At 41.2% G+C, this 24,202-nt stretch overlaps 1 protein-coding gene across 1 annotated transcript in view; it reads right to left on the reverse strand.

Annotated features, from left to right (window-relative positions):
• LOC131673919 (RNA-binding protein Musashi homolog Rbp6-like) overlaps window positions 1-20,020 on the reverse strand; it is a 96,509-nt gene extending 76,489 nt beyond the window's left edge. Inside the window, exons 1-2 of the mRNA XM_058952310.1 lie at window positions 19,994-20,020; window positions 19,681-19,729 (exon numbers count right to left, since the gene is read on the reverse strand). Coding sequence (XP_058808293.1) covers window positions 19,681-19,729; window positions 19,994-20,020 — 76 coding nt within the window. The remainder of the gene's footprint in view (window positions 1-19,680; window positions 19,730-19,993) is intronic.
• Between the last annotated feature and the right edge of the window lie 4,182 nt (window positions 20,021-24,202).

The following is a 24,202-nucleotide window of genomic DNA, read 5'->3' on the forward strand; positions in this document are numbered from 1 at the left end:
AATCAGTTAACATCATCCGGACTGGTAATTAAATCAGTGATATCTACTTTGAGAGGCTAGAAGAGCAGCTAACTTTTGCCGGATGCGTCGCAGGAGACAAAATCATACCGGAAGTCACACACACATACATGTATATATATCGAGGGCTTTCGGAGTTTCGTCCTGTATTAGCGAGCGCCAAGTCGGGCGAACTTTGTGCCGCTGTGTTATCTATCGCGCGTCCTTGTTACTCTCGCTCCTCTAAACCCATGATATTTGCAAGGATCCGATACGACTAGCAATGTTCAAACCAGAATCGGCTATGACGTATGGTTTTACGCTGATTATACTGCGAAACTGTCTTTCAGTTTCAGATTTTCTTAACGTGCATTTTATTCGAGGAAGCCTATTGTAACGTCTAACTAATTTTTATATAATAATAATTGAAGTTCTCTTTTTTTCTTCATTGTATTAAGTAAAGAATAATACCTAGTTTGAGAAAGAACAAGACTGAGTGTCACGACAAATGAAAATTTTCTTGCAGTTTTCTAGCCGAGAGCATTGTTAGTCGAACGGAGGATGAAGATAGTCGAAATCTCACATACGAGGAAAAACACTAGCACTGGTTTAAGCCAACGTGTCTTTGTATCGCAATTTCTCTTTCTTCCTCATACTCTCTCACTCGTCTGCACAGTAGAAAGCCTACAGTCCTGTCGGACGCGGCTGGAAAACGTCAACAAGGTGATAAGGGAACAGGGCCATAAAACTGCAATCTCCTTCCTGTTTCTTACTTTTACCACTGAGTTTTTCTCTTAAAATGCTTTAAAATTTATTATTGAAACAGAATAAAATAAAAATTTTAGAGTTCCAGAACTTTATTTATAATAACAGGTAGCGAATAATTATTTTACTGAAAAATATTTTATCAAATTTTCATTTTAGGACTTTGTTTAATCAGAAAACGGTCAAACCCTTTTAACATTACGAAAGTTTTAAATATTTTTAAATCGATCATTCTTCTATTTCTACTATTTTCTATTAATTTTCTAATAATTTATGCTAAAAATACTGCTGCTCGCTTGCACATTTATAAATCAACAGAAAACTCAATTTATTAATAAATAGTCACAATATATTTACAAATAATAGTCCGATGAAGCAAATTCTGGAGAATAGGGGGATGTGAAACGAGTTGGAACCCTATTTCCATCAGTTTTGCGGCCACAACTACTGAGACGTTAGTTGGTGCATTGTCGTGATAGAAGAGGACTTTTTTGTGGGCCAATGGTGGACGTTTTTCTTGCAATTCAGTTTTCAAACTATCCAATAACAATAAATCATAGTTACCTACGGGTCTTACCCTTTTCTATATAGTCCATGAAGATTATTCCTTGCGAATCCTAAAAGACCTTCCCGGCCGAAAAATGGTCTTTGCCTTTTATGGTACAGATCCCGTCTTGGCAACCTATTGTTTAAATTGTTCTTTGGTTTCAGAAGTGTAGTGCTGTAGCCTTTTTTTTATCCACACTGACGAAACAACGCTTAAATACCTGCGGATTTCGTTGGAACAGCTGCAAATCGTTCTTGCAACGCTTCACATGATTTCGTTTTGGTCAATCGTGAGGAATTGTGGAACCCACCTAGCGGATAGCTTTTTCATGTCCCAATGTTGATGCAAAATATTATGTACCCATTGGCTCAAAGCATTAGCAGTCTCATGTACTTTCACTTTACTATCAGGCATCACCATATCATGGATTTTATCAGTGATATCTGGAGTGGTGACCTTAACATTCAGCGTTTTTTGTGCTCATATATAGTCACTGCAAAAATTTTTAAAACCATTTTTATAAACCATTCTAATCGAAGGTGCACAATCACCATAATATTTATCAAGCTTCTGTTTAATCTCCTGAGGTATTTTACCTTTAATAATGTAATATTTGATAAACATACGAAATTCTTTTTCATCTACTTTTTTACAACCACTCGATTTCTTTGATTTAAACGAATGTTAAACACAAAATAATAGACCGATTTGCCTGAAATTTGGTGTGTACTCTTACAAGATATGCTACTAACTGAAAATAACCTCGATACGCACCAGTAGCGCCATCTCTCTGACTTTGCACGGACTTTTTAAATGACCCTCGTATTTCAACTTTCTACGTGTTTTAGTATTAAAAAAATTATTATAAGAAATTGTAAATGATTAGTTTAAGAATAAATTGCCATGAATTTATTTTCTAATCATAGTGTATAAGTTTTTCTCTCTTAAATCAGATATAGCAAAAAATCTCTGATAAAAAGCCTCGATTAACAAGAGTGTGCTCTTAAGGTGTATCTCCAGAAATACAAGCGCTTTCCACCAATGAAAATATCTATCTTGAATCTAAGAGAAATTTCGAGACTTCGACCAGGGAAACTATTCTCCGAGTTCTTAAACAAGCTCTGCCACGAGTCAGTGTTCTGGCTTCCAAAAGTACTACCACTCAAATCACTACCTGTCAAAAGTAGGACGTATCATAAAAGGGATTATTTTCATATTAACTCTTCATTAATTATAAGAACGTAGTCATAAAGGTTCAAGTTCTAAAAAAATCAACTGACATAAAGAAAAAAAAAAGTTTTAAATTAAACTAGTAAGGTAAATTACATTTTACTTGAATACAAACACGCAACTTTATAAAAAGGGACTAATCGATAAAATTTAGTTTCTTCTAAAGGAAAATTTTTGAAAGGGATGATTATCATTATACAGTCTTTATACCAAAAGATCCGCGTCATTTTATTTAAATAAAATTTCTTTTCCTGGGTAGCGATAGTTCTTCTTGCAATAATACTCTTCCTTTCCCAGTTTAAAAAACGAAATAATTTACGTATCCTACGTAACACTGCGTTATATCCCACAAATTGAATGTGAATTGATCTTTATAAATGCAGAATATTTTATTTCGTTCATTTTCGTTTGAATATTTCATCGAATGTTTTGGAAATTTTAAAAACAAATTTTATAAAGTTATTCAGTTGTGTTATTTCGGTTCGAAGCTTTTTTAACTATCCAGGCAAATTAATGACACTTTTCCTGAAAAAAGATCATTTGAGTATTGTCGAAAAAGTGATCTTCTTTGATTTTACTCACTATGTAATAAAAATAGTTGTAAATTGCATTGTGAGATCACGTAATTATTGCACAACCTTCTTTCCATACACAAAAGAATAGTCGACAGACACGGTGTTTTTCCTTCTTTTATATACGCCCTTTCATTTGTTCCAGTCCTTCTCTATGTAAAACATTGAAGTTCAGCATTTTTTCGCGCTAACGACGCAAGCGAAAAGTCGCGAAACAGAAAGCGAAGAGCAAGTCGGGACAATTTAACCTTTTCTTTCCTTTTTCTTTGGCAAAAGAGTGTGCAAGTACGTTTAATGGGTGACAAGTAGAAAACTGAACGTTTTTCCAAATTAATTGTACCCTTGTCGCATTCCTTGCCTTGACTCTACTGTCACACGAGCTGCTATAATTTTGAAATTTTGCTGAAATTAAAAAATGGCAATACCACAGAGATGAAATAAAAGAAATCTTGACGTTTGCAGGTGGCAGACACATGACATTTAAAATATTAATGACTAAATGGGTCATCATTTTTGTAACGAGAAGTGGAAAACGACAAGCGAAAGAAAATCAAAAGTCATAACGTACCTGAAGCACATAAGACAGAGAGAGAGAGAGAGAGAGAAAATTCTCAGCATGGCTCAATGTTCGATTTTCAATTCATTGCTGGGTTGCCGATGTAGCGTACATTTCATATTCAATGAGGCAATTAACGTTTAGCCGCGTGTGCAATCGGTATATCGGAAAGGAAGGGTGTATGAGGGGAGAGTGCCCTCTTGCGTCCCTGACTATTTGCCACTGAAATATTAATCATCGATTCAATGGGATACGAGGTCGTCATATGACGTGATATCCACCGCGTGTCCGACTCGCGATGTGACATATCGATTGTTATATTAAGCTAAACCGTAGTTCCTTTAACAACACAATTCTTATTGTGCTTTTGGAATGAATTTGGAAAAAAAATTGAAAAAGATAAAAATATTGTATTAGAAATGGCCATACATGAAGAATTATGTGAATTTTATTTGCACAAATGGATTTTCGATTGTCAAATTTGCAATATTTGAGAAGGCAATATTTTTCTAATAAACATTGCAAAAGTAAACTTTATACTTCGAAATCATAGTTGTCTAATCAATATTACTTACGTCGTATTAAGTGTAATAGCATTTTCAAGGGCTTACCTGTAACAGATAATAAAAAGTAATTACTATATAAAATCTATATATGAAATATAAATGTAACTTTGAATAAATACTTTGTATCATAGTTTTCCAGTTTAGAATAATAATAAAATATCTTGAGATATAAAAGAATATCGAAATTTAAATCGCATTGTATTTTATCGTGAAACACGCAGATTGAAACGTAATTTAGCGTTTGCGTTTTCCATTAAACGTACCGGAAATATTTCATCGGAATATCATTAATATCGAAGAAACATCGACATTATTTTACGCTGCAGTAATATTCGCATCCAACGAGATTTAATAAAGAAGGTAAAAGGAGAAAAAAGAAAGCACACGAGGGAAAGAAGTGAGGAAGAGAAAAAACCCGAGTAAAATAAAAGTGAGCGTAGAGAAAGAAGAACGAATCCAGTATATACACAGGTTGGAGCGCGCTGCAGGTAATTGACTTGGAAAAGTCCGGCACCACTCGCGAAAATATTTAAATTCCTTCATTACTCGTTCAAGGAATCACTAATGCCGCAATGTGAATCGTGCGGAATATTATTATGCCACTATTTCAGCAGCAGCAGCAGCAGCAGAGCCCCTTCCTTAATCCGTGACTTCGCTCTTCTCTCTCTCTCTCTCTCTCTCTCTCTCTCGACGGTACTTGAGAAACCGGGTTATTGTGAGTGCCTGCTTCACAAAAGGGAATTGTTGGCATTAATTGAACGCGAACAACGTCTGTTTACCGTTGCTCGGTTTATGCGGGAGAGAGAGAGAGAGAGAGAGAGAGAGAGAGAGAGAGAGAGAGCGCGCGCATTTAAATTTCCGACTCTCCGCTTTCCCCGAAAAATCAATATATACTCATATATTTTTTAATTATCATAGGAAACTTCCAGTTGCTGTTGCTCGGTTTACTTTTATTGGTTACAGATAAGTGGAGAGCGTTTAAAATAGTAGTAGTAATCGTAGTAGCTATACAGTTGGAAGAGGCGCATCTTTGCATTTTTCGTAATTGCTTGTTAAGCTAGTTGGGATTTATTACTTCTCAGCTTGCCTTTGGCTCATCTCTTTTTAACTCGATGAAACGAGGAAATCTTGGTCGACTTATTAACAGCTTGCAATGTCCAATTGGAACTTTGCAGAAATTAAATTTATCTACGTAGTTTTCAAACAGTTATTTTTTCATTTTTCGATTAAAAAGTCTGTAAGCAACAGTTAACAAAGAACTTTAAGATTTGTATGTTTAAAATAAGTTCATTAATACTTGAAAGTATTAATAAAAAAACATTTGATATCTGTAATATAACAAAATTCATGGAAAATAATGGAAAAAAAGATCTTTGAAGCCGAATCGCATACAATAACGAAAAGCAATAAGTCAGTAGGCTCGTAAAATGACGTATTGCATTGTGTGACAGCGATTATAATTCACAACAGCGTATGTTCTGACCGGACAATTCCATGATCCGTACGAGTGTGTGCAGATGTGTGTACAGTGACGCTTGGTTACAAAAGAAGCACGCAGGGAACTCGATGAAAAGCCAATATCCGATAAAATCCGACGGGAGGCGAGTTGGTGCGCGACAAATGAGAGAATTAATTGCATAAATCGCGCGTGTTTCGTGGCCGAAAACAATAAAGTCATGCGGTAAAAAAAACGAGAGAGTCGTGTAACCGTAATTCCTCCCTACGGATTTGCGGTGTTCACGTTGCGTTGATAATGCAATTTAATTTTAATAACGAGAAGCCGCTTCTGCCGAGCGAACGAAACAGAAGAATGAAAAAAAAGTCCACTGCACTTTGTCGCAAAAAAGTTTGACGCAGTAAAAAAGACAGGCTCGCACTTTTTTCGGTTTTTCATTCGTTTTTAATTTTGCTTTTCTGCACGCTGTTATTAAATTCTGTTCGTCGCTTTAATCAGTTTTCTTTTAGAATTGTAGCAGCATCACTATGTAATCGGAAATCCGCGCCTCGCTGTGTGTGCGTGTATGTAATTTTGTTTCCATTCGCTAAATTTTTTTCTTTTTCATCAAAGTACTTTTGCGAAAAGTAGGGATAATCAGATGAGTGTTCCGAGTTTCGAATATTCGTGAAGTAACGAGCTTGGCGGGCAAAAGGGTAGGAGGTTAATTAAATCCAATTCTTGCAATTAGTGCGGCTAATTAAATGCTACATCTCGGTGGTAAAGGAAATGCTCGAACTTAATTTCCGGATTCAACTCAGCCAAATGTGATTGTTTACTTGAACTTGTTCCAACGCTTTTTTTCAATATCAGTTTTTCAATTTTCACGCCTACAGACATCTCCGACGATTTATTTGCACTCAAGTGTCAAATGAATTCGTACAGACTACGTCTACTGGTGTAAGACATTGAGAATCGTACGCGTGTAGTCGTATACGCGCAGCGCATGTTATTGCCGGCGCGTGTCGGTTTGAGCGTAGACGCTCGTAAAGCGGCTTCATGAGTTACAAGCCCCTCAGCCACATGGATTAAGCTTTCTCTCTCTCTCTCTCTCTCTCTCTCTCTCCCTCTCTCTCTCTCTCTCTATCTATCTATCTATCTATCTATCTATCGGTTTTGGTAATTTTATCACGACTGCATGTATACATACAACGAACCGAGCGTCGTTGCTGTCTGTTGAATTATACGCGACGGCGGCAGTCCAATGATTGAACCATCGCGAGTCGCCGGCGCTCGAGCTTAATGTCCCGACCATATCGCTTTTACGAGCGACAGAAAGCTCAATTGCCTTCGCACAACCATAATACGTGTGCGATCGCGCTCTCATGTATGAGAATCGTATTGGTACGTATATTTTTGTTATTTGCTAAAGGGTTCACTAACGTCATACCGAATCATAAATACTAGTTGAATCGCCAATTAACTGTACATAGCTTTCTTCAATTTTGAATTCAATACAGATTCGTTTTACTTCCAACACCAATTCGCATTTCGAGTCCAATTTGAAATTCATAGCACGCCTGCTGAATAATTGATTCACTCCTAACTTGCTCTCTATCAGAAGTATCGGATAACAGCGGATTATAAAGCTAAGAACTTGATATGTATTTTTCGAAAAAGATTTGGAAAATTAGATTTATTTATTGAAGCGTAAAATACATATTCGTCAAAATCGAATCAGAAAGTATCAGGGCTATCATTGAATCAGGGCATATGTTCTCTTTTTCAACGAGAATACATGCTCTGGTACGGGAAGCGTGCACAAACAAGAAAAAAAGAAGCTAAAGCTATAGAACAAAACGAATAAGGGCCAAACAAAATCAATTGGCTCGCAGCCGCAGACAATGGTGGTGGCGGCACAGACTGCTACTGATAGCTCCGTCTTCATTTTCCGGAACAGCAATACGCTTTTCCTCTTTTCTCTTATTACGTGAATGGTTGTCTTCTTCTATTCTTTGATTTTTTTTTCGATTGCCGCGTCATCGACTGTTCAGATTTTATCCCAACGACAAAAATAGCAGTGATAGGTGAACAAAATTTTCCAATCTCGTTTTGGACACTCACAATCAGTTGTTATTTATATGAATGAAAATTAAACGAAAAAAATTTTATTTTTTTTCGGAAACACACAATTGGAAAATTCCTAACTAAAGTCCTAAGTAATACTTGGATTCTCGGTTTTCAATAGTATAAAGCCATTGCAATATAAAGCCCGCCATCAAGTGGCAGCAACATTAGATTCCAATATTAACTCGCATCGATTTCGGGGGTGCATCGGTTATATGGCATTTCTGCGTGTGCGAGCGAGCGTCAGTATGTAAATACAATTATTTACATACAAACGCGCTTTGTCCGCGCTTGCAAGCTCACGTGCGCGCGGAAGCCTCGGGGGAAAATCGGCAACCTAACGACGGCTGTTGGAATCGAATTTAAATTTTCCAGGGGGATGTGAGAGTGAGAGAGAAAAGCTGATAACGACATTGCAAGTTGATTGGATGCAAAATCCGCACGACACAAAGTAGGCCAACCGAAAAGGTCTCCACTATCACTAGGGACTGAGCCCTTCGCGCGCGCATGCACGCACACACACACACACACACACTTTTAGTCTTTAACGAGTGCGCATAAAAATCATAGTACGAATACGCCGCGTAACCTATTAAATGTATGCAAACGAAGTCGTAGAGAGAAATGATGGATCGAGTTCGAAAGCCATATATATGTATACCGTCCCTCGGCAGCGATTATCTTATAAGCTGAAAGCGAGCTTCGCGCGTCATCCAAGTTCAGTAAACGTAATGTTCTAACCCTGGCCTTGGCTCGTCGAAATACACAAGCAGCCCTCTTGCAGCATGTATGTATTCTTCCTGTCCCGTTCGGAATAATTGCGTTATGTATACTTCGCGAACTGCACATACGTTTAAATAGAGCATGTTATTTCTGCGCAAATAGTTTTCTAAACTAAGGATGTATACTCTGTTGACTGGTCAACCGACCCCAGCACACATGTGAAATGTCACGTCAAAATTATTTTGTCAATTAGCGGCATGTGTAGTGAGTCAATTTAGTAGTTGTTTATCTCTTTGAGAGTATACACAATATTGCTCAATTTGCCGCGAGTGACGATTTTCATGGAAAAAATGAAAAGAAATAATTTTCCCCTTTGCGCACGTTAATTTGACTCCTGACTAATGGACGTACACGTAACGTATTTGTATATGTAAGCGAGTTAGTGCTCGTGGCACATAATTTGGTCACGCACGAAAGCCACAACGTGATCAATGTCGCATCGTAAAAAAGACATACACGCGCTAATCCAAATGTTGATATTCCATGACTGTCTCAAGGGTCGCTGATGAGTGCGATATATCTCCTACGAGATTCAATGAACGTGGGACGAACAAATCTAGCTATTTTGCAATTTATTCATCTCGATGAAGTCTGATATATGTAATTCGAAAAGAAGAGCCGCACTGTCACCTACCAAGTGGTCAAGTAATAAAAATAATTAGGCGGAGACGTTAGCAGCAAAAAGAGCGACAGCGTGTGCTTGATTAGAATCAATACAGAGGGTTGGTTAGTCCACATGCGCTACAGATGGTTGGCACTGCCGTATACCTTGTCTGTTGCTTCAAGTTTAATTTTTATGGGTTTTCTTTTGGAACCACTAATTGCCTCGCTAAGCACATTCCCGTTTTCAAATAAATAACTATCAAAAAGGAGGTTAAAGTCTGCCTGTTTCTTCATCCATCAATTTTGACAAGATTGGTTGTAAATCGTGACTCAACTGTCCATCACGTGTATCTCAATTTAAGCGCGAGTTACCTTGGTAAAATATGTAAAGCAAAGTTATTATTATTATTATTTTATTAGTCACTATCGATGGTTTACTTTAATATTTAAGAACGATATAGTTAATGTGGAAAAGGAAAAAGGGATATGCTTGTGCGTCAACACGTTATATTCTGCGCCGAGTATTTACATTATTAAATTAGCAATCATCGGAACTCTTGCCACTCCAGCTTGGACACATTGACGTGCTCGAATGCACCGCAGCGTTGTCGTGGCCGTAATACCATCCTTGTTGGCTCCGAAGGACAACAAGGCCTTGGAGGCCACTGACTCCACGAGGAAGATGCGCTTCTCGGGTATTGCTAGTTACACTAGTACGCAGAGGCTGGTGTTCGTACCGACATTTGTTCGGGTAGGTGCGACAAGCTGGAGTTAGAGAGCAAAAGAGACAAGCAGAGAAAGAGTACGGAAGAAAGCGAGGGCGGAGCCAACAGACCAACGATCGGCTAAGGCCCAATGACCGCGAACATCTCTAATCTCTAAGAAGAAAAGTGGAATGCTGAAATTCGGCGAAATGTGTAAATTCATTGTAAACTGCATTAAATTGCACAATGTTCAGGCTTTTTCCCACTCGGTTTATTTTCATGCCTGTCGTTTATTGATAAGATTACGAGTGGCTCTTCTACGTTGCGATATAGCTTAATTTTTATAAAGCTTTTGTCATATAAAGTGCTATTTGTATATGGCCAAAAACCAATATATCAATATAATCCTGATTCATTATTTACGTTTAGCTCACTCTTTACACTATTTTTTAAAGCAAACGGTGTATGATTAAGACTTGAAGAAGCAGTAATAGTGAACAGGTATGTTACTAAAGCAGCCTTTCATGGAAGATGTTTCTAACGGAAATATTCTTATTTTCGTCAGCGAAATTCCGTGAGTTAATCTTAGTTCTCAGCTATCTCTGCGTAAAATAAATAAAGCTTATTATAACAATTCAGGTCGGCTGAAGTCAGGGGAAGAGTAAAGAATAAAAAAGAAGAGAAAAAAGAGAATTACGTCGTAAAGCTAGTTAACGGGCTCCATCCTCCCAGTTTAATTACCGAGTCTGCATAAGAAATTGGAGCGAGCTGCACACATGCGCCTGTGTATTAGTATGTATGTATATGCGTTGGTTAGCGTACGAGAAGCTCCAGGGATTCCACTTTACGAAGGGAGACGCTTTGTCAGCTAAAACTATCTTGCGTGCACGCAGGAGAAAACCCCGAAGTAGGTGGTAATGGGGTTTGGCGCAGTCGTAAAATTCACGGCCGAAACTAATTAAAAGCTCTCTCCCCGTAGTGTACCGATGAAAAGAAAGAAGGACGTTTGACAGATCTCGACACATTTAATTCGCTGTAACGTCAAAGTACGCTGATGAATTAGCGCGACGAGTTATGCATTAACCGTTATCATGGCAAAGTTGGCGAATTAGCACGCGGGTGGGGTTAATGCTTCGTCCGGACAAATCGCAAAGTGCGCTTCCGTACGAGTTCGCCAAATTCCGGGAATTCATTTTAAATTAAAACTGATATGGATTGAAGGTAAAAGAGTGCACTTGCATTTTTATGGGGATTACGCTGTTATCCAGATATTCGACGGCTTCGAATGAGCAACTCCTCGATCGAGTTCATTTCGATATAGTATTTGTCCTTGATAATCCGCGCATGCAAATGTTTCCGTCAACGCGTTGATTAGATAAAATTTACACGCATAAATCAGAGAGCCGGTCGCTAGAATCAAAACAGCTTACTCAGTCTTTGAATAATTAAAGCAAAAGGAAGGTGGTGCAACACGATGCGGCGCTTGCAGGAGAAACCGTCAAACGTGATAACCTAATAAGGGATAAATGTGCTATCTCGGAAAGTTAGCCCGGGCGGCGTGTTCGACGTTGACACACGTGCGCCTCACGTCTCGCGCACTTAGCTATTGCGAGTGCATCAAGCTCGGTTCGGCCGCGCGCCATGCCACTGCTACGCGTAGCTTGTGTTGTTGCCGTCAACGGAGCCGCTCTACTAGAGGAATTGGATTTAGCCAAGGTGCGGCTGGCTGCTTCGCTCAGCTGTTCCATCGTCGTCCTCGTCTCCGTAATCCCGGAATAATGAACAGCCAGCTGTCACTCGCAATACCCCGCGCTCTGAGTAAAAACCAAGCGAAATTAGAGGCGCACGATACTCTCACAAGCTGCGCGCAAAATGTCCGTGAAGTTATCGAATTCTCTACGCCGCTCAACTCTCAACAGAGAGAGAGAGAGAGAGAGAGAGAGAGAGAGAGAGAGAGAGAGAGATGAATAATCCCGTTCTAACGTGGCTTCTCTCTAATTACGCTTCGCCGCATTGTGCACAAACGAAATTTAATACCCGGAGATGAGATGAGAGCAAGCAGCTACGAGCGGGGGATGGGGGCTGCTGCTAGCTGCTACGAGATGCCGAATCCTTTGCTAAAGTTCAGCAACGAGCGCTTCGCATCGTTAACGCCACTATCAAGATTTGGGTCGACTTCAAACGCTTACGTCTACATCATTTAAAGTCGCTTTATCAAAGTCATTAGTGAATTTCAGTGTCGAGGGACGTATGCTAATAGAATATTACGAAATTCTGCACTCAAGTGTTGTTTCGTAATTGCTCGAACCACATATCACTTGAAATGTATCGATCAAATCTATAGAATCGAGCGAGTCAAGCTTAAATACCAAAAGTCGATGACTCAGGGAGAAAAGACGATAGGATCGATCGACTACTACCCTTGCATGCATATTCATCCGACGGATAGCTCTGATAACGTATAGGCGCGCCAGTGGCAAGCCAGCACGTAATTTATATTACACTTATGCAAGCGAAGTAGTGAGCTTGCGACGTGTTTCGATATAATGACTCTTGCGCGCGCTGCAGCGAGAAAGATGATGGATTACTGAAATTCTATACTGACTGGTTACAAATGCACGGATCATGAGAGAGAACGGAAGCGCGCGTGGCAGGCCGATGAGTATTGGAAAAGTTGCGACTGACACTTTGTTGCTGCCCCTGCCTAAAGCTCAGAATGATTGAGCAGCGGCCGTCGTTTGTGCATATTGCTGCTACTACTAGTGCGCGCATTTACCTTTTGCAGCTGCTCTGACAGACGAACGCTACGTTTCCTCTATTCGTCTCAAGACTCGTGTGTTCTTGAGTTTTTTTATCTTTCTATTCGTTGCATTTGCTTTCTTTTCGCTGTGATATGCCATCGATCTTCATTTGTTCAATCTACGGACTGAATGCATTCATTAAAGATAAAATGACTGATATGACAGACGAGACGTTGAAAGCATTTTGTGATTTATCAATGGAATCAATATCGTCATTCATTTGGAGATGCGTTACACCGACAAAAGAAAATTAAATATTGAATTTTAATTTTTGGTAAATTGATGAGATACAGTATAAAAAATTGAAGTTTATATTTAGGGCGATGCTCTTTCGATGTGCTTACACGTAGATATTGCAGGGCAACGTCAAGTCTTGGTTTTACTGGGAGGACGAGTAGCGGATTTACGCTAAGCAGCAAGGGGAGCAAATCTAGGGTTCGTCGTGTGTTTACCCTCATCAGCTGCGCTCCACTGTCAAGAGTCAGACACGAGCTCGTCTCTGCTTGCGGACCGATAAATACGAGAAATTTTCGCTGTAGCGCCAACTTTAACACGGCAATGTTTTCTCTGTCAATTCATTTGTGATCTTGACAAATTATCGTAAATAATCAATGTACTAATATGAAAATCCAAAGAGCAATGTTTATTAGAGCTTAGTAGTCAAGAAAACAAATACTCATAATAAGTTATAAATGCGCAAGCATTTAGTCATTTCACAATCAGCGAGCGATGCGCTGGAAGCTCAACGAGTACGATTCACATTCTCGACATGCATTCGCTCCAAGTAAGCAAGCAAGCAAAAGAACGTCTGTGTACCGTACACTTTTAATTCTGTTTTAATCTCCCAGTTATTGCCGCTCGGAGAATCGCGTGCCAACGGAACTTGCAAGCCACGTGGCGAGCACGCGCGAATATGACTGCGTCGACAACCCGAATAATAGCTCCCCGACTTTCACAGTGTGCGACGAACAATAAACTCATCTCAAATGTGTTTGCATCAGCGAGTTTGCAATACACCGAGCCTCGTTATATATTGCCCTTCCTCGCTATCGCCGCTGTTTTCAGTTATTCTATGAACCTTCTACAGCAGCTGTGTTTTTCCATTTTCATCTTGAAATCCCAACCACACAAATATCCACGTTAACAAAAATCGCAGTATTACTTCGATCAGCCGAATGCAATTTTGATCGTACTATGTGAAGAATTTGTTCATACCACACTATGCAAAATATTCAAAGAAGCACAGAAAAGCAATGGAACGGTGAGATAAAATAAAAATTTGAAATTTCATCTGACGTAGCGCAATTGAGTAATCGACGCAAATTCGCCTGGCCGCACGTTGCAGCTCTTTTTTTCATCAGAATTGAAACGAGAGCTACAGCGCCGTGCAAGGTAAAAGGAAGAGCGAGAGAGAGAGAGGAAACATCAGCAGCGAAGGAAGCGTTCCGTCAGAATCGTTTTAAGAGTCAGACGAGGTCTGGCTTGAATGCAATAATACTCCCATGAGTGCATTCAATTTCCGACGGCATAACACCATCAGCTTCAAGAGCTAGAGGAACGGGGGATCAAGCAAATCCCTCATTCCTCTTTCGCCCTTCGGCTTTATCGCTCTGCAAACCCATTTTCATGAAATGCAAGCGGGCAAAAGAGATAAAGACCAGTAACGTTTAGAGTGGGTGAGGGTGTGAAAGCCCCATACTTGCGTCGCAATGTTTTACAAGCTGATTACCACGGATAATCGATTCTCGTTGGCGGTTGGGTATCACTTGGAATAGACGGTACGCGATGAAATGGCCTCGAGCACAGCACTGCTCTAATAGCACAGTCGATCTATGCATAGCGCGCTTATCAATTGCGCGAGAAGACCGATGTATACCTGCGCCAATCATTCTGCGAGCTCGATAGCAACCAACTATCTCTCTCGGGCAAGAGTTGTGAAACCATTAGAACATTCGTGCGGGCAATCTACTTCCCTCGGTATATATCTCTTTCCTCTTTCTCTTCTCTCATAGCTTCGTTCCTTCGCCCCGTCACCCACCGACATGATTACCGTGTGAAATGGGTCTTGACGCGTATTCAGCCACAGAAGCGAGAGATCGTTCATTAGCGTTGATATCGATGGTACACCATTCCTTTTACTGCTATCGGATATGTACAGCTGAGCAAATGTCATTGATTAATTAGTTAAACAAATGAATTTCACGCGACTAGGTAGAAAAATTCGAGCGTAGCGCCACGTTCAGACTGATGTATTAGTTTTCCGTTAAGAGTCTATAGATGATCCACGAGATAGAAGCTTAAAACGGAAAAACAATAAATTGCCAATAGATCTTGAAGATTTAAACTAGGTACAACATCTCTATTGCCAGAGGATTCGGTCTCTCTTACAACACTCCGGACACTCCGGCGTATAGCGAGGTAATGTGCACAAGAGCGACATTGCTTGAGCCATTAATGAATATTTATTGTGCCCTAACTCAAACTTAACGAGCTTTTTTCCGTACATAGACGTTTTGTCCCTTCATTCTCCAGCTCTCTCGTGCCTTCGCCTTATCCAACATATGTGTACGAGCTGCTCGCGCGAGTCGTAAATTATTTATCGAATTTAATTACCTAGTGCTCTCACATTTTTTATAACCTACCGTTTGAAATATTTTACAGATTAAGTCTTCGTTTGCGCGAGAGTGGAAACAAGTCCTATACCCCCTGTAGCCACGCGCTCTCCCGAGGCATGATCCCCGTACACTTGCGAATTATCGACCGCTCGACGACTTTTTTATCTTACTTTTAATTTCTTGTTCTCTTATTCGACGGTAGCGTCAGCGAATTTCTTAAGGATGCATAATTTTGCATAATACTGTGCTCGGGGTAGACCGCAAGAAGGAAAAAACGAGAGCGAACGAAATTTTCACGTCTTCTTCTCAGCTCCTCGCCTTTCCCGCGCTTCAGATAATGATATACATGTATGCATGCATATGGTACCCTACAAGATCCTCCTCAGAGTGAGGAGCGAACGCGTGCGACGCGCCTCCGCATGAATTTCAGTTGAGGGCGTAATTTTATTTTCCAAAGCGTATTATGCAGACGCCCGCGGCCGCGCGCAAGCCCGAATTGTAAATTAAAATTTTGCACCGTTAGCGCCAGACCTAACGGCATCTGCATAACTTAGCTAATTACCAAATAAAAATTAAGCAAACATCACGGACTTCGTTGTCCTGTCTTCCTATTCCCTATCCACGGATTGCTTGCATCTGAGCTTTGCAACCTTCTTTTTCAATTTTCGCCACTTTCATTGCATCGTAACTCACTTATCTCAATATTTTTCTCGGCTTATATGCTCTGTCTTTGCATTTCTAAAATTCTGCAGCCCCCTGTGACACGACAAAAATACATGCACGTGTTGCTTTTAAGCTTAAATTATTTGCCAAAACTTTTACGTGGACGATTAATTCAAAGAGCAGAGTCGAAAAGAGAAAGCGTCAGCTAAGTTATCGCTGAATAGCTAAAGTTGCGGACAGGTTGCGCGCCGACGAGAGGTGTTCACGTATGCAGGGCGGAACCACAGCAAACGTGTTGCGCGCAGCATCAATTAGCGTGCTTCGCTTTCTCTCTCTGTCTCTCTGTCTGTCTCTCTCTCTCTCTCTCTCTCTCTCTCTCTCTCTCTCTCTCTCTTCCACGCGCGCGCGCACGCACATGCGCGCTATTATTTCATTATTCGGATCAGAGGAAATCGTTGATTGAACGTGCTCTGCGTCGCGTCATGTGTAAGATCGAAGTGATCATACAGCGTAAGAGTTGTACTGCGAACGGTTTTTCTTCTCGAATCGTAGATAAAAAGAGAAAGGAGACGTCGATAACAAATCTATTTTAAACGTCTCTCGGACAATATGCGTTGCTATGGGACTGTCTGAAAAATTCTATTAAGATTCATGTAGCTCGATACGAAAACTCGTCTCTCTCTACGTCAATGCGCACGCTCGTCGACGACAAACGTCTGAACGATGGAGCTCACATATACACGCATACACACACGACGATATACGTCAAATTCGAACAACAACAGCAGGTCGACGCGATTTTACTCGTGAGCGAATTGAAAGTCACTCTCCCCTTGTCAGCGTGTATATATATACCATGTATGCGTGTATATTCAAATCTTATTTTCTCCCTCGGAGAAATGGAGCTCTCATTCACGCGAATCTCTCTTGCTCTCTACGCTTGACATTCGGAAGTTTCCTCTCTCATCGATCGCCAGAGATGGCTTCTCAGACCGAGTGCCGAGTCGCTTATTTTGTGGCTTTTTCTGAAAGAGGAAATAGCTGAATGCAAACTCTGTGGAAGCTCAAAGTTAGGAAAATGTGAACGTTGTCAATTAAAAAATTATTATGTATATCTATTGTGCTTCCCGAAATTTCTTTTAAGTAATCGCGTCTCTAAAGACGTCCAACCAAAAACCAAGTCTTACTACTTGAAGCTGAAACGTTCAATTTTGAGCGATCTCATTCAATTCCAGCTCGTCCTTACGTTGAAATATGGCAATCTGGCAGTATGATTCCCGTATAGAAAAGAATGGGGTGTAAGAAGAAAATCAGCGAGGAGCATAAAGCAGATAAAGCATTGGAGGTCAAAAAAATGTAGAGAGCGTACGAGTTGATTCGGCAAACGCGGGTTATGTGCGGCTTGCGAGAGCGAGAGAAAAATGGAGGAAAAAGCTTAAGCGGACAGCGAGTCGTCAGTCTGCGAAGGAGATAGGAATCGAAGGAAAATACACATATAGGCGAGAGCATAGGGTAGTGGTAGTGAGCGAAAGGAAGAAGAGCAGAGATGGCGAGCGAGCAACGTTACATTTCAATATTTCAAAATCCTCCCTCGAGCTCTCGCTCTCGTCGCATTTTCTATCCGCCTTGAGAAAACTGCGGGCGTAATGCGAGTGACAATTGGAGCGTGCGCGACTCGGGATTTTCATAATGGAATGGAAAGTGAGCGGCTTCCGTAACCACGCGCGCTGCTCGACGGATTACCAAGCCGCACTCGCTCGTTATCGTGCCAATCCGGTAAACGCGAATAGCCAAACTAAAATGCTTTCCAAGTTGTGCATGCAATGAACTTTGTTCGGAACAAAGTGTCAAAAAGGCGGACGCACGCACACTGCCGCGCACATGTCGATAAATTAATTGCACGGCGAAATTCGAGATTTTAATGACCCTCCATTTCCTTCGTTCAACTCGCGCACATGGATTCAAGTTGAAAGGTTTATTGCTGTGCGCGTACTCTACGAGACGAAACTATTTCCATAGGTTGCCAGTCGAAACTATTTGACCCACAACGAGCGCTGCAGCTGCGAGAAATTTTCGAGAGAGCCCCGAATTGCTCAGAGGTAAAAGTTGGCTACCTTCCCTCGCGACTCGGCTTCCGTGGCCCCTCTAGCAACCTCCGACGTTGAAATGCGAGTAATCGTGCGCGAGCGCCCGCGAGATGCGCTCTTGAACTTCGGTCATCGGTTCCGCACACGTAACTTCGCCACCGCGACGTTGGTGTTCGAGGCTCCTTTGAGATCAAAGCTCCTTTTGCTCACTCCCAAAGTTCTGCCGTCTTGTGTTCTTCCGACGCCGCCACAACTGCTTTGCAGTGCGTTTGAGGATCCCGTGACTCGTATTTGGACGAGTAAGGAATTGACTGGTCCCTAACGTTGTTTAACTTTCCATTTGAAAATCAGGTTTATGGTGATCGATTTATTTTAATTATATGATGGTTCAAATAAAAGAGAATATTTTCTGACATAGCGAAAATCAGGCAAATAACATCGAAATGGAAATCTCCAGATGCTGCTGGCAATCAATTCGGAAGTAATGCATCAAAAGAGCAGCAGCGTACTAGTAGCGTTGAGTATTGAAGTCGAACGAATAAATCCACTTGAAAGTTTGAACGACTGTAGCACAGAGAGAATTTCACAGATCTCAATAGGTTCAAGTCAGTCAAGTAAGACTAGAGCTCCTCGACTATAATGCAACAAAGAGCTCGTAAATTGCACGAGAGAGCAGAGAGCAGTAGCATTGGGCACACCAGTTGAATTCGCAATTACAGAAGTTGAGTGATCGCACGCGCCTGTGTACGATCGAAGAGGGCGCGCGAGCGGTCGAGCATGAAACAGCCTCAGGAAGAGGGATATATATATATATATATATATATATATATATATATATATATATATATATATATATATATATATAGATGCAGATGAATAATCGCACGGCTGAACGGTCAGGCTATCGGATCATCCGTTCCGGTCAAAGCTTTGAGCTGCGAACGCTCGATATAGCTTCTTCTTCTTCTTCTCCCCCCCCCCCCCCCCACCCGTCCGCCTTGTTACCGTGAAATCAAGTTGGCGCTTGCGTGGTTTATGACCTACGTCTTGCCTTTGCTCAGCCAAGCTTAAATAATCACCTCTACGATACGCGCACTAGCCAAGCGGATCCTATTCTATATATTGATACTTTCAGCGAGTGTCGTCGTCGTTGGTTGATTGAATTGAAGGTGACGACTGATCGCACCAATGTACGGAAATTAGTTGAATACTCATGGGTCGAACATAACTGTGATTATTGTTCTTTTGGTCTACTTTCTTTGTCGCGCTTTACTAACGAGAACCTTTTTCCCCTACTTTTTCCATTCAAGGTGACACGAAACAAATTAGACTGGCTATTCTTCATGCTTTTTATAGGAATCTATCAACCGTCTGTCGGGGTGACCCTTAACAAAGTCACAATAGCCAGCAAAAACTATAGCGAGCACCTTGCTAATCGATACGCGCGAAAAGAGGAGAGAACAGATTTACACACACAAACACACACACGTACACACAGCTGCTCCTAAAAATGGTGTAGATCCCTTTACGAGTGATTAACAATAAATTTGATTCATTACTCTGTTGTGAATGTTGATCCATATAACATTTTCGAAAAGGGATAACAATATATAAAACTGAAAAACTCACCTCTGTGCCTGTTGGTTTGCTTGTCGAACATCAGCATGGCATCCTCGATCTGAAAACAGAAAACAAAAAGCATGAAAATACAAAGAAAGAAAGAATCGTAAACATGATGGAGAGAGAGAGAGAGAGAGAAATAGAGAGTAAAATGCTCGAGCAAAACGTTTTCAAAAGGCTAATCCAATGTTTATAAATAAGCGACAGATGTGAGGATATGTAAAGGGCAGAATCGTGTCGAGCATTCGTAATCACGGCGCGGAGAAGCCGTTTATTCGGATTTGGCCGGAAAGTCGACACGAGCTTGCGCTCTCATACATACCAGGTATGCGCACACTCCCTTTCCCATCCTTAAAGCTACGAAAAATCGTAAATACGCGGGGGTGAATTTCAAGCGGGCAATAAGTGGAGAAGGGGGGAGAGAAGCGCTTGTGTAAAATCGCTTCGCACAAATCGAATGATTCCCGAAGGAGAAAATCTTAAAGGCTGTCCTTCGTATTTCAATTCTCTCTCCCCGCTACTACTACTACTACTACTCACAGAATGTAAGTGCACAAGAAAGATGTAGGGACGGCGGGAGGGTTGTAAAAACTAACTGACTGTGTCGGCTCTTCTGATACTATTGCCCGTCTCACTCGGCAGCTAGCGCGCGCTCTCTCTTGAACTTGCAAATTAAAAGGCCTTGTACATTTCCCTAAGGGCGCGCACCGCTACACTCCCCCCAATGCTAATACAATTATCTCGCGAGTGCGTCGTAACGCCACCTGATAAATTCTCTGTATTAACATCCCTCCGGGCGACCCATATCCGCATCACGGCGCCTCTATCAAGCCCGCAGTATTAAGCATTGCCAATACTTTTTTCTCCATCAAGTGCCGAACTAGATTCCGCAACGGGACACGTGTGAGCTTCTATTTAATGCTTGATCGATAAAGGTGGCTTGCTCACCGGACCAACAATAACTTCAATGCGCAATTGTTTTTCCCGAATTCGAAAAGTTTCTCTCGTAACAACTTATCACGAGGAAAAATGTAACGAGATACAGCGAAAAGTGTAAATCTCACGTTATCATCAAAAGTTCGCAAACTTACGAAAAAGGTGGAAACTCATGCGCCCGACATCATTACTCGCGTAAAAGTAAACGGTTGAAAAAGTATCTCGGCCGCGCGGCCGCACGAGAGAACTCGAGCAATTATTTCCATGAGTCGGAGCCAAAAAGGAGCAGACGAGACATAAAGAAAGGAGCTGCCATTAGACGAAAAAACAGAGAGATAGGGCGCCTGCAAAGTGTATTATACACGCGATTCGTCTATACGTTTTGCTGCTCACAGGTGGTACGAGAGAAAGCGTGTGTATAAATCGGGGCCAACGTCAGGGAGCACCGGGCAAGTACAGATCTCTCAGGAGGGATCTAATTCCATCGCTAAATGGGCGAAAAGAAGAAAAAAATGCCAAATGTAGAGCACACACCTGGGCCAAAATGTACAAATGAGTCGAAAGTGAGGGCTATTGTGGGAGAAGACCTTACTTGGATTTACGAGTTGAGGGAAACGATCAGCATTACTTACTCCGATTGTTACTCTTTTTCGAAAATTCAGAAGCTGGAATTATTTCTGGAAAGACATCCTGATTTTTCACGATGTTTATCATTTCTGTTATATAGACAATTTTATCATGTTTATTGAGTGCTCATAAATACGTTATGATCCCTCCAAGTATTGTAAAATTTCCAAATTGCGATGAACTTTAGAGAAAATGTATCCTTAGAGTCACAAAGTCTCAAGAGTTTAAAGCTGGCGAAGCTCCCGTAGCCTGGGTTTGTTTGGATATCGTTAACTGTACTTCAGACAAGTAGCATAAAAGAAAAAGGAAAGTTTATTGACACTCTCGAGACGTCATTTTGGAGAGCGACAAAGCACACGAAACCGTCTCTCTCAAAATTCAACTATTTGTTCTTCTAATATCCTTTATTCGTGTATACAATAATAATCTCATTACTATCACGCATGGCGGATCAAAACAATAATTAAAGTTATGCTCGCTGATGAGAAACTGGAGCTAACGAGCTTCATGAAAATATCAACTGTAAATGAAAAAAAAAAAAAAAAAAAAAAAAACGAGCGTTTATTTCGACGATCATTGCTTTTAATGAGAGAGGTAACAACAATGTGCAATGCACTGAGGCGACGCAGCGCGACGCGATGTCTCGTCATCATCCACAGAGCAAGAGTTTCCCTCTCGCAGTTAAATCAAAGTTTGAAGCGTTTGTTTGATCCGAATACCGTCGTAAACGAGAGAGTGCGAGAGAGATGTACATTCCAACTACTAGCGATAAAGTAGGCCGTCGACTGTAAAGATACGGCGCTCGGCACAAAGGACAGCACTGAGCTTTACGGCAGCAGACTTCTTCCGATGCACCGAGTTCTCTCATCAGCGTCGACTAATTCTCACGGCTCTCTCTCTATTTCTTTCTCTCTCTACGCCCTTCTAAAGTTACTTTTCATCCCCGAACTTTCGACGCAACGCATACGAGTGTCAAATATTTGCGCGACTCCTTGCTGTGCCTAATAAATCTGAAAAGTTATATTGACTTCTACGGGGGGATGTATTAGTCATCGCGTGTAAATCTTAATACTTTACGAGGGGGGCAGGAAAAAAAGAACGAGTCGGGAGTCGAACGTAGGATAGAAAATAAAATCGCGACATATTTTTCTTGCACGTCTACGTTCTTTAGTTTATTTTTCGAATTCGCGCGCTTGGCGCCGGAGGTATTCACTGGGGAACAATGAACGTCGAGCTGCGCACGCGGGCGTACATCTACACACTCTCATACGCACACGTATACGCTCGAGCACATCGCGTATGTACCTTATTACAAGTTCGATTTCCACAGCGTTGTGACTCTCCGTGGACTTGGCCAGTAGATTGGCTCTGTCTTGCTCTCTCGCATAAGTTTTAAATCGCTTTACCAGCTTGAATATCCATCAGTACGTTGATCTCGTACGTTTCGTCTTCTCAAGACTTGCGTCGGATCAATGTAAAATAGCCTCGGATTTTCGAAAGAGTAAAATATACAGCGAGAATGTGCTACAACCAGATGGCGCTTTGTAAATTAGCTGGAAATTGAAATTCAGTAAGGATAAACATGGCTGAGTCATAGCGCATTTTCATGCGTACACTCTTCTTTCGAGCATTTTAATAAAAAAAAAAGCCTGATATGGCCCGCGCGAAATCACTCTCATAAATCCACAGCTATATACATTGCTCGCGCACGCTCGGCTCTCGTATAAAAAAGAAAATGACGAGGCTTACCCTTCGGCATCTTGAGTATCGTTGGTCCGACTAATTTGAAAGCGCGACGTACTGAAGGCAACTGGGTCACGGCTTCACTTTTCAAAGCGCGCTTGGTAGATAAAAAAAAGGCGACCAGTACGGCTTTTCGAGGGGGTCACGCTACCCTCTTCCTCTGGCTGAAATGCTTTCGAGATTGCGCCTTATTATCGCGGAGAGGGATCGAAAACTACTCGTACACTTTTCTGTATGTATATGTATCGAGAAATATTTTGCCTTTGGAAGTACATTTGCAGCTTGTTAAAAACAAAACGCGATATTAATTGGCAAAGTAGAGTATAGCAGCAGAGAAAGATCTCGGTGTCGCTACTAGCAGCAGCATACTGCGCTTTAATTGTTTACGTTATCGGTTTTCGCCTCGAAACAGTGTATTGCAGCAGCAGCAGCAGCCGATTGTTACTAACTGTGAGCTCTGGGCCGGTGAAAATTATAAAGGCAGAGCAGGTACAATGAATGAAAGACCGAGGGAGAGGGAGAGCAGGTCCTTTAATTGGGGGTAAATGCGCGCGACGCTAATTCGCTGAATAGTGGCATTGTGCGCAGCCGGTGTAAATCCGGCAATATTGTGTGGGCCGCGAACCGACAAGAAAAGTCGAACCGCAAGATTGTTTTGCGCGAAAATTGCTTAGCGGTTTTCTTCGCTGCCGCGGCTCGATGCTCAACACAATCACTTTAATTACGCACCAATGATTACAAAATCATCGACCGAATCATTCCTACAAAGCTATTGGCCGCCTTTTTCTCGGAATTGATTGCAGGATTCAGTACTATTCCATTTCCTTTCTTTATTCCAAGAATCATAATTTTTACGCTTGAATATAAGACTAAGCATAGAGAGCTGTATGGATTCTAGTTTATTTTCAGTGCGCAGTGGAATAATTTATTTGCTGGATTCGAATTTCAACGCTACCATTTGAAATTGAGTTCACTTGTAGAAATAAATTCAGCAAAATAGGAACGGAAAGTAAGCGTACGCTCGCTCCTCCCTCTCGTAAAGGTACAAAGGAAAAAAAGAGAAGAAAGCTACCCTCTTGAAAAGAAAGAGAAGGAGGTCCGGTGAAAGCATCCCCTTGTGTTCGAAGTTACGTTTCAGATGAAATTCATGTATTCACCTATCTCTTTTTCTCCGTTTATTTATTGCTTCGTTTTTGCCTACGTCCGACCTGCATGATCTATGTAA

Source organism: Phymastichus coffea, unplaced genomic scaffold (genome assembly GCF_024137745.1).
Source record: "Phymastichus coffea isolate CEN01 unplaced genomic scaffold, Cenicafe_Pcof_1.1 PCOF00204, whole genome shotgun sequence".
NCBI classification, from domain to species: domain Eukaryota; kingdom Metazoa; phylum Arthropoda; class Insecta; order Hymenoptera; family Eulophidae; genus Phymastichus; species Phymastichus coffea.